Source organism: Schistocerca americana, chromosome 3 (assembly GCF_021461395.2).
Source record: "Schistocerca americana isolate TAMUIC-IGC-003095 chromosome 3, iqSchAmer2.1, whole genome shotgun sequence".
NCBI lineage: Eukaryota > Metazoa > Arthropoda > Insecta > Orthoptera > Acrididae > Schistocerca > Schistocerca americana.
In genome coordinates, this window is record NC_060121.1 from 650062217 (window position 1) to 650078378 (window position 16162).

The following is a 16162-nucleotide window of genomic DNA, read 5'->3' on the forward strand; positions in this document are numbered from 1 at the left end:
ATCCACATTCCTCCAGAACCCCAACAACTTCTCCCCCATTTGCTTCACCTGGTCCTACTCAACCCAACAAGTGACCAACCTAGATGTTGACCTCCATCTCAAAGATGGCTACATCAGTACCTCTATTGATATCAGACCTACTGACCACCAGAATTACCTCAACTTCAACAGCTGCCATACATTCCACACAAAGAAGTCCCTTCCATACAGCCTAGCCACCCATGGTCGTTGCATCTGTAGTGACGAGCAGTCTCTCTTGAAGTATGCTGAGGGCTCTCACTGAAGCCTTCACTGACTATAATTATCCTCCAAACTTTGTACACAAATGAATATCCTGTGCCTTTTCTTTCCAGACTCCCACCACATCCCAAAGTCCCACTGTCTGGCCAATAAAGGAGCATTCCCGTCGTAACTCAGTACCACCCAGGAATGGAGCAATTGAATTATATTCTCTGCCAGGGTTTTGATTACCCCTTGTCATCCCCTGAAATGAGAAATGTCCTACCCACTATCCTTCCAACCCCTCCCACAGTGGTATTCCACTCTTCACTGAACCTACATGATATACTTGTCCATCCTTACACAACCCCTGTTCCCAATCCCTTGCCTTATGGCTCATACCCCTGTAATAAACCTAGATGCAAGATCCATCCCATATATCCTCCCTCCACCACCTACTCCAGTCCAGTCACTAACATCACCTATAGCATCACAGGCAGGGCTGCCTGTGAAACCAGTCGTGTGATCTACAAGCTAAGCTGGAACCACTGTGCTGTATTCTACGAGGGCTATCCACAAGGTACATTACGTTTTGGAATTAAAAATAAATAAAGTATTGGAAATTTTTTTATTATATACAGATGAAAGCCACACTTAAATACTACTTTTCTACATAGTTGCCATTTAAATTAAGGCACTTATCGTAGCGATGGACGAGCTTGGAAATTCCTTCGTCGTAAAATTCAGCCACCAGCGCCTTCAAACACGTGGTTACCTCTTCTTGAAGCTGTGCGTCGTCATCAAAACGCTGCATAGCCAACCACTTCTTCATTGCTGGGAATAAGTGGAAGTTGCTCGGTGCCAGGTCGGGACTGTACGGCAGATGAGGAAACAACTCCAACTTAAACGATTCGAGAACTTCATGAGTGGCATTTGCCGTGTGGGCCCGTGTCTTGTCGTGAATCAGCAAGATCTTTGAGCCCAACTTTCCCTTCACTTGTTTTGTATTGCTCTTCTGAGGTTGTGCAGAGTTTGGCAGTACCTTTGAGAGTTTATTGTAGTGCCTCTTTCCAGGAAATCCACAAAAATCACACCTTTTCTGTCCCAAAAGACAGTCGCCATCACCTTCCTTGCTGACATTGTCTGCATGCATTTCTTGGGTTTTTGGGGAGAATTTGTGTGTACTCACTGCATTGACTGCAATTTTGTCTCGCAGTTCACATGCTTAACCCATGTTTCGTCACCAGTAACGATGCAATCGAGTAATGAGTCACCATCTTTCTCGTAAGCGTCCAAAAACGTTAACGCTGCAGCCGTCCGCTGATTTTTGTGAATCTCTGTCAAGATTTTTGGTATCCATCTTGCACAAAACTTGTGGTAACCAAGCTTTTTGGTAATGATTTCGTGCAACAAACTTCGTGAAATTTGTGGAAAACTCAGAGAGAGTTCCGTTATTGTGAAATTACGGTTTTCATGGACCGCGTCATCAACTTTTTCGACAAGTTTGGCAGTCACTATGCTGGGTCTTTCACTTTGCTCTTCGTCATGAACCTTAGTTCGGCCATTTTTAAATTTTATGACCCATTGACGCACTCCACCTTCAGTGATTATGTTGTCCCCATACACTTCACAAAGCTGCTAATAGATTTCTATCGGTGCACAGTTTTTTGCAGTCAGAAACTTTATTACAGCATGCACTTCACACTTCGCGTCATTTTCAATTAACGCTGACATTTCAAACTGTCACAGTAACTCAACGGAGTACAGCATGAACCTCTCACTAGCACGGCAGGATGCCGACTGAGCGGCGGAATGCCATGACACCTAGATGGCCGCGCTAGCCCCGCCCCTAACGAACACAAACAAAAACATAATGTACTTTGTGGATAGCCCTCATATGTATCCATGACAACCAACAAGCTGTCTGTCCACATGAATGGCCACCAACAAACTGTGTCCAAGAAACAAGTTGACCTCTCTGTTGCTGAACACTCTGCCAAAGATGATATCCTTCATTTCAATGACTGCTTCACAGCCTGTGTCATATGGATCCTTCCCACCAACACCTACTTTTCTGTATTGTGCAGGTGGGAAGTTTTCCTGCAATACATCCCACGTTCCTGTAACCCTCCTGGCTTCAACCTTCGTTAGTCACTGTCCTCACCCCTCCAGCCCCTTCCCTGTTCCCATTCCAGCACTACACTGCTGTTACTCCACCATCACACCCAATATGTTTACTTCTCTCCTTTTCCACTACTCCCCCCCCCCCCCCCCCCCACGTCTCCCCTGCCCCTAACCTGCAACACTTCACTGTCTGCCACCCCCACCATGCTATCCTTCCTCCTCCCCATCCCAGTCTCCTGCTTGACCCCACCCAGTGCGTGTGTGTGTGTGTGTGATCTATTGTTGACAAAGGCCTTAATGGCTGAAAGCTTTAATTGTGAGAGTCTCTCTGTTGTGCCTATCTGTGACTCTGCATCTCCACTAAATAGTGAATAGCAACTCTGCTTTTCATACTATTGTTACATTCCATCCTGGACTTTACATTGTTTGATTTTTACATAAAGTGCCTCTTTTTGGATTTCTAATTTTGGGGATTTTTGTTTGCTTTTGACAACTGTGCATGAACCGGACTTGTGACTATTTGCAGTGAAATTGCTCTCATCAGTCACATTCATAAAAAGCTTTTCAATGGCTTATCTTGAGATTTACTAAATTGGCAATGACCACTCAGACTTATGAGTATAGATCAAGAATTCTTGAAATTATGGCAGTAAAAGATACAACAGCAGCAGTAACAATAAGAGTTGTAGCAACAACAGCAGCAGTAGCAACTGGCACTGAAAAACTACAGCAATAGCAGAAACAACAGCATCATAAGGAATTGATGCTGCAATAGCAACAACTTCAATAATGACTGCTGGTACATCAGTTATTGTGGTATAAGGAGCTGCAACAACATCTAACACAAAATATAGCAGATTCAGGTCAACTACCTTCCCTACTTGCTTTATTTTTCTCAAGTTTTGATGAGTCAAAGGAGAGGTGGATGTTTATTTCTGTTGGTTTTTGCTATATTTCCAGTGAAGAGATACTGAACCCCATTTGTCAAATAGCAATAAATATTGTTGTTGTGTCATAGTGAGTTCTATGAATTAGTGCAAAAGCCAAAACCCTCATATATCCTAGTACTTTGTCTTCTCTGATGTCTACAGTTTGCTGTCTGAACATTATGGGCATCAAATTCATGTAGTGATGATTCACCTTTGATTCAACCACTGTTGTAAGGATTGTGGTCAGTCTTACTCATTTACATAGTGCATTTACAAGGACTTAGTGTCTTCCTCCACAGGTTTGTCAATAGACACCTTTTGTAGTAAACAATGCAGTGTTATGTCATGCAAGTCATGTGCACATTATGACAAGCACAACCACCAATACTGCTCTTATCCAATGCAGTATGCCATGACAGCAAGAGAGGACATCTGGCCACCTTGCATGTGGTCAATTATGGGTGGAAGTGCCAGATTAGAATGCACCAATCTACTTAATCAGACTGGTTCCCACAGCAGCCACTGGAACTTCTAACCAGTTATTAATCATGCTGGACGCCATTACTAGCAAATCAAAATGTGGCAGAGTCTGTTATCAACAATGACAAGCAAGAGCAACCAGGCTCTCAACCACTAGAATCAGCACAATGGCAGGTGGTGCCATTCAGCAAACAGACAATACCAGAGACTAAATTATGGTGCAATCTACTTACAGAAATGTATGTACAGCACTAATATTCTTAGCAATAGCTTCACCTACATCTCCTAACATTGTTGAATTTAATGTTTTCACCATTCAGTTTCCAGTCAATGAGAATATAAACCTAATCTTACATACTATATCATTCTGTGACCTGGAAACACTATATTGGAGACAGTAAAAAATAATGTGAATCTAAACTGAGGTATGCAAAAATTTGCAATTCATATTTCTTTAAAACTGTAATTAATGCTTTTGCTTTGAAAAACTCTTTGAATGCCATTCATAAGGCAGAAAGTAGTCAAACTGAAACTGGATGGGTTACAAGGAATGGAGATTATCCTACATGTTACAGATAATGGGCATCCCCAACAGTTGCAATTAAGAAACCTAATGTATCAATATCTATGTGTGTTGGCTTAAACGTTACCTTTAATACCCAAAGTAGTATTGATCTCTACAGGCAAACTTCTCTGAAACAGATTCAGCAGTTGCATATTTACAGCTGCCAGTTATCACGGAAGCTCAGCAGATCCTACTAATAAATATGCATTATGGAATGTACAGGCACAACAGATTACCTTCTGAAATCCTAACTGCACTAGCAATATTTCAAAGATACTTCTAACAACTTATCCAGAGACTCTCTCAACATGTAAATGACATGGGGGGTATCACTGTAATAGGTGCCATGTGAAAGCAATGCCTTAAAAATTTACAAGCACTTTTTGATAGACTGCAATCTAATAGATTACATTACAGTTGGGATAAATGTAGTATCTTTAATCCTAGTGTTAAGAACCTAGGATACACGTAAAGTAAATCTGGATTAAAACAAATGATTGAGGATGTAGAGGGAATATATTATTTGCCACCTCTCACAAAACTGAAAGAACTATAATCATTTCTAGGAATACTAACATATATTGGAAAATTTATACCTGACACAGCCCATGTAACTCATCCACTTAGGACGCTACTCAAAAGAGGTGGGCATTTTTAGTTGTCTACTGCCTATCAGAAGGCTTTTGTGCAATTAAACAGTTGCTTCAGATCTGGTCCCTGCCCATCAACCTCTGCACCTTGCAAACTGCTCATGTTAACCACAGATGCATTGCAACAGATTAGTGAAGATGGGACTGAGCGGCCAACTGTATTCTCATCTAAACCACTGTAAGTGGCAGAGGCAACCATTGCCAAATAGAAAAGGAGCCACTGGCTATTAGTTACATTGTACAAAAGTTCTGCCTTAACTTATATGTCACTAAATTCCTTCTAATCACAGACAACAAGCCAATTATTTCAATTTTCAACCTTTGACAAAACTCCCAGAGAAAATGGCACAACAGTTACAGTGGTGGGTATTGTTCCTTTCCAGTAACCATTATAACATTCATTACAGGCCCACCTCTTTGCAATGCCGGTGTTCTGTCACATCTAAAGGACTTGGCATAAAGACGCACAATGCTTTCAACTGAATGACAAGATGCAACTAGCTCTAGGTGAATTTTACAGCAGCAGACCAATCTGAGGAATGGGACATATAACTTTGCAGGTTGTTGACATCAATTCAGCAAGGGTTGTTAGAGCAGTTACCCAAAATCAGCAGACGAGGCGTATCACACCTTCTTCTCCCTTTGATGCCTTCTAAATGTCAGAACAGTGTCCTCATGCTGGAACTACTCACACACCATACACAAATCCTGCAGCTCCTTCACCAGTGGCACTAGGAGAGGGTTTGTATAAAAGGGTTGGCACATCACTACATGCAAGGATCAACAAAAAGATAACTAGAATGGTCTGCTCCTGTCACATATACACCCAGAATCAGGTAGCCCCACAACAGCATTTTTATTCATGACTGAAACCAGAGCGCACTTGGGAGCAAAACCATTCAAAGGTGCAATGTGGCTATTGGTGGTGAGTGATCTCTCCAGTTTTTGTTATGTGACCTGGATGTCTTCTGTGAACACCCACAGCATGTACTACATCATCGATCATGATTGCAGGTCATAGCAAATGATCTGTTCCACACACTACACTGTGGTTCCAGTTGCCACAACCACAGGGCAGCCAAAACACTCATGATCTCTGATGCTCTGTCTTTCCTTGCTAAACTCCTGGATTCAAATGAACATAGGTTTCTATAATAAACAGTTGTCACAATAAGTGAGATGCATTTCAAAATGCACTTCTACTGAAGATATTCCTTTGACTCACAGAAATCGGAAGACTTCATGCTGTCCTACTTGAATACACTTTTGAGGTACACCCTACATCCTGCACTGGTTACTATGCAATGTCTCACAGCCCCCACAACAAGCATCCATGTGCTACTATCCGCTGGCAAAATATGTGCATGCAATTTAAATGTGGTATGTGGTAAACTGATGGTTATGGCTCATTTATTGTCTTATGCTTGTAATTATTTACTCAGTCTCATGCTTCAGCGGTATATGTATTAATATTACATAAAGTAATATGGCATGTCAGTTATGGCAAAGACAAATATTTGAGAAGAGGAGCATTCCAGTCCACAAACAGTTGTTCACATTTAAGTTTTGTGTAGTTTTGGGAAATTGCACTAGGTAAATGAGAACATAGTAATTTATATCCTTTTTGTATGTTCTCATTTTGAGATTTAAACTGTCCAGAAGCTTGTTTACCAAGATACCTTTCACATACCTACTGCTATCAGTCAGTTCTACAACAAAATCTCTTTTGCAAAAGTCACAGCTTGTATGTCCTGCCATTTCCCTCTCAAATTCAATAGATGTGATTTGTAAATGATGCCTGACATCAAATGTATTATTTCCTCTGATTATTTCTATGTGCATTCACAAGACTTCAGGTCACAAATGTTTTCAGTTATACTTTCTCCACAAGTGACTTGCAGGCAGCATTCTCAGAGACCATAATCAGAAGTTACGACAAACATATTTCATTTTAATAGTTGCATTCTTTTGACTGTGAAGTTCAAATGGTCTTACTCTTTCATAAATTACATTGCTAAACTGACTGAATAAAACAACCTAAAGTTTGTTTTGAATACCACAATACTTTATGTAAGCCATCTGTGGCTGCACTTGCATATCAGCAGTTTTTTTTATGATAAGTGATTGTGAATAAGTAAGCTGTTGTATGTGCAATAACGTTAGCTGCCCTCTCATAGCACAGTTCCTGATGTGCCCCCACCCCCTTCCAACTTCCACAATGTGCAGTGTGGCAGTACTCATCTATTCACTGTGCTATTGAAGTAGCTATACATTATACAATGTCTTCTTTACGCAACAAATCTGACAATTTTTGAATGTGATTTATATTCACTGATGCAAAAAAAGATGTTTCATACCCTCCCTCATCCTCTTAGGGGTTGGCATCTCTTTGTTTTCTTTTTAACTTTGTAAAGTACTCTATGTTCTTCCTCAGCATTCAAGCTATTTCCATACCATATTTCATTAAAATCAATTCAGCAGTTTAGTTGTGAAAACATAATAGACGTAGTTAACTTTTGTATGTAATAATATTAGTATGGAAGTATGGATCAGACACATTGAGAATTGCATAAGCACTGTATTCATTCCATTGAACACTATTACATGGAACATATCAACCAATAAAAGTCTTTTCACAAACATCATAAAGTTTAAAACTCAATGAGTGAACAGCTTTTCAAAGAGTAATTTTTTTCCCTAATTTGCTTTACATTTTTAAAATCAGTAAATATTTACTACTTTCTAAAATAGCCTATTTTCTTTCTTATGCTTAAAGCTATCTCCACACCAAATTTCACCAAAATCAGTTCAACAGTTTAGTCAAGAAAACATGGAAGACAGAGCATCTTTTGCATTTATTATAGTAATATGGATTATGCTATTGGAGGTAACATGTTGGTGTCTTTCTCCGACATACGATCTGTCTCGCCAAGCCAACTGGTAGGGAACATTCTATGTACTGTAGGATCTGGACCATGATGCAGCTTGGAATTTTGCACATACACAACCCATTATCACTGGCAACTGCCATGGTAAGTGTGATTAAAATATCTTTTGACTGACAACAGCTTGAACCTGGGTCTGTGGAATGGTACTTATCCACTGAGCTGCAAATGATTAATTCATACACATATAACAATTACGAATTTCACAGTATAGTAATAGGTTTTTATATGATAAGCAATTAAGAATTTTTTTTAACTTTGTGACATAATCTCAGACAGATAGTTTAAAGAATGTAATGGTAAAGAAGTTGTCAAGAGAAAATGAAGTTACTAACCACAACGTCCTTTTCGACATGGTTTTGTTCTCGTGCGTTTACTTGGACATCTCTTACCTCCATGAGTTGGATGCAACTGTAACGTAGTATGGTTATCATTAAGCAATTTACAAAAAAACTGAAGATTCAAAATAGATTAGAGATATATTTTTCAGAAACCAGATATAATACGGACCCACTACTTTCTTCACGCAAGTAACTGTTATACAGAAACATAATTTGTATTAATGAAGAATTAATACTGGTAAGCTGATTGCATATGACACAAAAAAATAAAAACAACTGAAATACTTGAGTTTTCATCTGAAAGACATGATACCGGAATTTTATCTATATAGCAAAACATTCAAGTAACAAACTGTCACAAGAGGCACAAAAGATTATGTTGTAATATCAAGTAAAGTGAGAAAAAGGTGCTGTGCATGATATGTGTATGTTTAATATTTACTTTTATTTATCATGATCAGTGCCCGGCATCTTATGTCATTCAAACTAAACGGTATTCCACAAATAATATATTTGTTGAATAATTATGAGAATAATTCTACAGATACTAAAAAATAAAGTTTTCAAAATTTTGGAGCACTGTGCAGAACAGAGCGATGAACATGTTTTACCAAGAAGACAGCAATTAGCAGTTTTCTATCATAAAATAATCCACCACCTAAAAACTGATCCTGACCTTATAGTCCTACCTGCTGACAAAGGCTGTACAACTACTGTTTTGAAACACAAGGGATACCTGGCAGAAGGATTCTGCCAGCTGTCAGGTACGTCACCTACAAACCCTGATACAGTGACTCCATTCCAAATATTCAACAGGTACCCAGTTCCTCCTCAAACTCTTAGGCCCATTCCAGAACCTCTCCCAGTGTCTATCTCTCTCCTCACCCCTACCACTCTCCATACTCCGACATCCTAAATGCTTCCTAAAGTCTATAAACCTGTCCACCCAGGACACCTCACTGTGGCCAGTTATTGTCCTCCATTGAGAGAATCTCTGTTCTCCTAGACTAACACCTTCAGCCTACCCTGCAACCTACCCATCTATATAAAAAATAGCAAACATTTCGTCCACCAATTCTCTACAGTTCCTGTTCCTTTACCACACAGTGCGCTGCTCATCACTATTGATGCCACCTTCCTTTATGCTAACATCCCTAATGCCCATGACCATGACCTTAATGCTACTGAACACTACCTTACTTAACACCTGATGGATTCCAAAACTACAACTGGTAACCATGACCAACTATATCCTAACCCACAGTTAATTCTCCTTTGAAGGCATCACCTACAAACAAATCTAGGGTATGGCTATTGGCTCCTGCATGGCACCATCCTATGCTAACCTATTTGTGGACCATCTTGAGGAAACCTTTCTAACCACCCAGAATCCCAAACTGCTCACATGGTTCAGATTCATTGATGATATCTTCGTGATCTGGATGTAAGGTGAGGACACCCTATCCCCATTGCTCCAGAACCTCAACACTTTCTCCCCCATTTGCTTCACCTGGTCCTCCTAAGCCAAACAAGCCGCCTTCCTTGACGTTGATCTCCACCTCAAAGATGGTTATATCAGTGCCTCCATCCATACCAAACCTACCAACCACCAGTAATACCAGCTGCCACCCATTCTACACCAAGAAGTTCCTTTCATACAGCCTAGCCACCTGTGGCCTTCACATCTGTAGTGATGAGGAGTCCCTCTTGAAATATACCAAGGGTCTCACTCGAGGTTTCACACACCATAATTACCCTCCCATCCTTGTACAGAAACAGATCTCCAGTGGCTTATCTCTCCTGTCACCTGCCACCTCCCAATGTTCCACTGTCTGGCCATAGAGCAGCATTACCCTTATGTCTCAGTACTACCCGGGTCTGGTGCAATTGAATAGCTGTGGCAAAGAAACAGCTGGACCACCCAGTTGCTGAGTATGCTGCCCAATACAACATTCTGCATTTTAATGACTGATTCACAATCTGTGTCATCTGGATCCCTCCTACTAACACCATCTTTTGTGAATTGCGCAGGTGGGAACTCTTCCTGCAGCATATATTATGTTCACATAACCTTACTGGCCTCAGCCTTCATTAGTCATTGTTCTTCACCCACTTGTCCTCTTCCATGTTCCTATTCCTCTCTTCCACAAATGCACCAATGGTCTTTTACTTCTCTCCTTTTCCACTGCCCCCCCCCCCCCCCCAACCCCCCATACTACACTTAACCTCCTGCCTGCATCTAGCTGCCCTACTCTCTCTCCACCTTACCCCATGTACAGCACTTTACTGTCCCCCATCCACACTCTGCTATCCCTTCCCCTCCCTACCCCAGCCTCCTCCTTACCCCCACCACTCAGATTGCTTCTCCCATCATTCGCATCTGCTCACAGTCTGGTCTTGGCAGCCAGAAACAGTGGTCATGTGTGTATGAGTTGCTTTTGCATGAGTGTGGGTATGTATGTTGTCTGTTTCACAGGACGCCCCTTCTGGCCAAAAGCGTACTTGTTTGACAGCCTTTTTGTTGTGCCTATCTGTGACTCAACATCTCCACTATATCCTTTTCATAATATTGTCATAAAACAGCTATGTTCTTTGTAAAGATCTTACTATGTCTTATTTGAAATTATGATTGTAGGAAAAAAACCATTAGGCAAAATCAAACATTCCACTGTTGGATCTGAAAATAGTTTTTACTTCATTGATGATGATTAAACATCCATGCAACTTGATTATGTACATGTTTTTTTAAAAGTACAAATATTGATGACACTGACAAAAACGTTCTAAAACACATAGCAGTAATCAGTATTTGCATTGTTTTGACAGATAGCTCAGCTGTTTAATTAGGAACAAAAATAACACTGTTTTATAATGTTTCTCTTTTGGTTCATAGCAAAATTTTTTGGAAGCCACAATCTCTGGACATTCACCATGCATCTCATGAGATAAAATTTATGGATACAGTACTACAGAAGCTACAAATCTGCTTTGTAAATCTTTTCTTCACCTACTTCAGGAGCTACCAGGAGTGATCCACCATGGACGTATGTGTTGCTACTACAAGGAATCATTTTACTGTACTGCATGGACAATTTACTCCTGTTTTATTCTTTGTGTTTCTTCTTTTCTATGCAGAATGTGCTTTTATCCTTTTTTATCTCACAGTAAATGACCCAACAGTTTTGGTTCTAAAGCAGTCTTCAGTTCACGATACAACTTGATCTCTCTATTTTACAAATAATACACTGATTACAGATGTCAGCATAATATCTGCCCACTTTGATTTCTGTTTTCTCTTAACTGTTATAATGGGAAACTAGATTCACATTGCCATAAGAATGTATTGTATTTAAGAATGTATGAAAGTACTTACAATGCCTTACTGTTATAATTTGACAATTGTCTTCAGATCAGCCAGATACTGTTTATTAAATGCTGTTGAATATAAAACAATTGTCGATGATAATTACAAAATAAGTGTCTAGCTTTGTAGTGGATTTTAATATCAGGAAAGAAAGCAAAGCTGAACTTAAATAATTATATTTAACAATATCCATGCTGTCTACTATAAAATCAACAATAAACAAAAATCTTCTACACTGTATTCATTTATGTATAAGGATGGAACTTAATAATTTCATTCTTTATTTTACACATTCACTCATCATGTTTTATAGATGACACTAAGAAGGAAGACTTTCAAGGACGTGAAATGAAACATGATAAACATTACCAAAAGACAAGGAAATGATAGACACTATACTACTCAATACTGTACATCAAAATAAGGATAAGGATAGACTGCTGCTAGCACAAACATGACACATTGAGTTGCAGACAGGCACAATGAAAAGAATTTTGCACATTTAGTTTTTGGCTAAAGCCTTCTTCAGAAAAGGAAACACACATCCACATATTCATTCACACAAGAAAGCATATTTCATGCACATGTGACCACCATTTCTGACAACTCAGACTGGAATGCAGCTGTCACATGAATGAAAGCAGCACTGTGAAGGGGATGGGCCAGGGATAGCAGGGCATGGGTGGAGGGAGAGAAGAGCACTATCTGGCAGAGTGTGCAGGGGCTAGATGGAGGCATAACAAGACTGCCACTAGACACAGAGCTGAGAGGCTGTGAGGCAGGGAAATGGGGATTGGGGGGGGGGGGGGGGGGGGGGGGGAGGAAAGAGGAGTAAAAAAGAAGAGGAGCAGGGAAGGGGAAAGTTGGGTGGTGCATTGACAGAGGGTGGCTCACAATGAGAGTGATGAGATGTGTGAGGTGACAGGACAAAGGGTATGGAAACTTTTGGCTGGAGAGTGTGGGTACAGTCGATTACCGTAGGTTGAGCCTGGGGTAATTTCAGCAGTTGAGAATGTGTTTAAAGATAACTCCCATCTGCACAGTTCAGAAAAGCTGGTGGTGGAGGGGAGGATCCAGATGGTGTGAGTTTTGAGGCAGTCATTGAAATCAAGCATGTTATTTTCAGCAGCATGCTGGGCTACAGGGCAGTCTACTTTGCCCTTTGGCCATAGTTTGGTGGTGGATGTTCATCCTGGTGGAAGCTAGTTGATGTTTATACCAATGCAAAAAACTGTGCAATGATTCCAACAGAACTGGTATGTGACATGGCTGCTTTCACATGTGGCCTGGTCTGTGGTCAGGAAGAATAAGCTCGTGACAGGATTGGAACAGGAAGTGTTTGGTAGGTGGATTGGGTAGGTCTTGCTCCTGGGTCTTCCACGGGGGTATGATCCCTGTGGAAAAGGGTTGGGTTTGGGAATGGCACAGGAATGGACAAGGATGTTGTGGAAGTTGAGTGGGTGGAATATCACTATAGGAGGGTGTGAAAGATCTTGTGTATGGCGTCCCTCATTTAAGGGTATGATAAAACGTAATCAAAACCCTGATGAATGACATGATTTACCAGTTCCAGTCCAGGACAGTACCGGGTGATGAAGGGGGCATTCCTTTGTAGCTGTTTCTTGGGATGATGGGAAGGATTGGGGGGGAAATGGTATGGGAGATAGATCTATTTGCAGACTAGGTCAATGCAATACTGCCTGTCTGTGAAGGCCTTAGTGAGACCTTCAGCATACTGGCAAGGGAGTTCTTATCACTGCAGATATGCTTCCCCAGGTGACCAGACTGTATGGGAGAATTTTTTGGTGTGAAACGGATGACAGCTGTTGGAATGTGGACACTAGGGGTGGTTGGAGGGGTTTAATGTGGACAGGGGTGTGGATAGCACTATCAGAGAGGAGGATATCAGTGTGAAGGAAGGTGGCGTGCTGGGTTGAGGAGGACCAGGTGAAGTGAATGGGAAGGAAGGAGTTGAGGTTGTGAAGGAATGAGGATAATGTGTTTTAGCCATCAGTCCAGATCATGAAGATATCATCAATGAGCCTGAGCCAGACTAGAGGTTTGGCATTTTGGGAGGCTAGGAAGGTATTCTCTAGTAGACCCATAAACAGACTCGCGTAGGAGGGTGCAGACTTTTCATTGTTTAATACTGTTCATCATTATGCCAGCTAAATTTAATCAAGTAAATTAGAATTTGCTACTTTTAAAGATGCTGATACCTCCTCAGATACACTAGATAGCTGATGTTTATATGCTGCTAGCAATATGATATTATTTGATTACTATGGTATTTTTTGAAGAAAATAATGACTTGCATCTGTAAACACTGAATCCTATTTACAGTAAATTACTACTTGTCATGCAACTTCACATCTACACTGCTATTTGCCATGAAGCTAACAGAAATTTTCTATATTTGAATCTAAATATTCGGATGTATTATAGAAAGAATGGCCAGCAAAGTATGTTTGTAATTTTGCACCAAATTGGCAGGGATTCCTAATTTCTTGCTTTATGTTACATGGGAACTTGTTAAATATCCTCCTACCAAATTACTTAACTCCATTCTGAACCCCAGACTTCTGCAGAAGCCACCAAGGATAAATATACTGGGAAACAAATGTAAGAATTTCAAAATTTGCATGATTTACTGTTATCTACTTTACATAATAACCTTGCAGCATATTTCACCTGAAGGAACACTTTATTTATTTTAAGAACAATGCACCAGAAGAAAACTTTAGCTCTGCTTGATGACTTACCCTAAAAAATGATCCCAAATGATATTAGGGATTGACAGGAAGCAAAGTATTCTATGTGTAAGGTGCCCCAGGCCCCAGAGGTGCGTAATTTGTATGATTTGAATTTTACAGAGAAGCAGCCTTCCCATTCATTGCCTTTCAGGTAGAGCAGATGCTAAACAGATTGGTTTTTTAAACTTTGCATTCTCCTTCTTCTTTGAGATAGATCTGGAGCTATTGGAGTTATCTTCTCTAACGCCACTATCAATCCTCACTGTGTAATCCCCATGAGCAAATAAACTGACACAATTGTTTTCCCTTAACTTGAATACCATATATTAATTACAAAGCCCATGCCGCTTCCCAATCCAGACTACACATCGGAACAGCTAGTTTTATATATCATCTATGTCCAGCTACATCTGCACTGCAAATAAAGACTTATTTAAAAACTTCAATAGCTCTGTGCTATGCTCCTCCATACAGAATTTATTAATAAGTTGTAAATCCCAAGAATGTAACACTGTCAGCATCTTCTACCTGCTTATTGCCATATTTTAGACACACAATGGGAGGATACCTCTTATAAGTTCTGAACTGCATATACTGTGTATTTTCAAAACTTAAAGACAGAGAATTGACCAAGAACCATTTATTAATGTCCATGGAATTATCATTAATCACTTTCACTGTACTTGATTTTCTGTTTATTCCAATGTTTGTATCATATGCAAACAAAATAAAATTTGCACCTGCTGCTGTTATTGACAAAGTTTATTAATATATACAAAAAAGTAAGATCCTAAGGTGGGACCTTCTGGGGCACTACATGTAATTAGTTCCCACTTGGAGAGGACTGACAGCTTAATAATGACTTCTTTCCTATTGATGCCTTATTCCTGGTCAGAGAGATGTAGTTTGGACTATTTTGCTTTTTTGAAATAACATAATATGCATCTTTGTCAAATTAAGATTTAAATATTAGTTTTGAGCCACTTGCAGCTATGTTCTGCTATCATTTGAGCTTGGATGGATGTGCCCCCATCAACCCATAATACACACCTCTTCTAACCTCCTCAGCATTGTTTGGATGTGTCAGGAAATTTTAGCTCCATCTCATATGCTTCCATATGCTGTTCCAAGTAAAATTTATTAATATCTATGTTCTTAAATTTATGACTAATTCATATGAATATGGCATCTAAATATTTTTCCATTTCTACTTTACAGAAGTGCTAAACTAACCAAAATCTTTTAACACTTATCATATCTATAAGGGCTACATGGTGTTCAGAGAGGCAAATTATGTCAACTGGGTTTGATGACAGATTCAACAATGCAAATAAAAGTAGTTCATTACTTTTACTCCTCAGTCCTAAAATATTGTGATGCAGTGATGATAGTTGGCTTTTCACAATGACTGGAGTATAAATGAATGGAAATAAATTCTCTGATTATTGCCAAAGTTTCAACTAATAGCTGTTTGCAAATGCCTGGGCATCAGTGCAAGGTTCAAATCTTCCCTAGCATGGATAAAGTTGCATCATCCAGTGATTTTCTGTGGGATTGATCACAGAACACTGAGATGTTACATCATGCTCTGAGCCATGCATATATTCAAATGTGGCCAAATACTGGCCAGAACAATATTCTGAGACTGTGACCAAGAAGCACCATCAATTCAATCCCAAGAAAATGCTGAAATTATCGAAGTAGTCATCAGATGAACCCAAAATAATTCCTTAGAAACAAAATAAAACTGCCAGTGATTGTAATGACAGTGACTAAATAGGCCTGTTCCATG

The 16162-nt window shown here is 39.9% G+C and overlaps 1 protein-coding gene across 1 annotated transcript in view; it reads right to left on the bottom strand.

Annotated features, from left to right (window-relative positions):
• LOC124606275 (spondin-1) overlaps positions 1–16162 on the bottom strand; it is a 605207-nt gene that overhangs the window by 41389 nt on the left and 547656 nt on the right. Inside the window, exon 16 of the mRNA XM_047138254.1 lies at positions 8248–8323. Within this exon, the coding sequence (XP_046994210.1) occupies positions 8248–8323 (76 nt within the window). The remainder of the gene's footprint in view (positions 1–8247; positions 8324–16162) is intronic.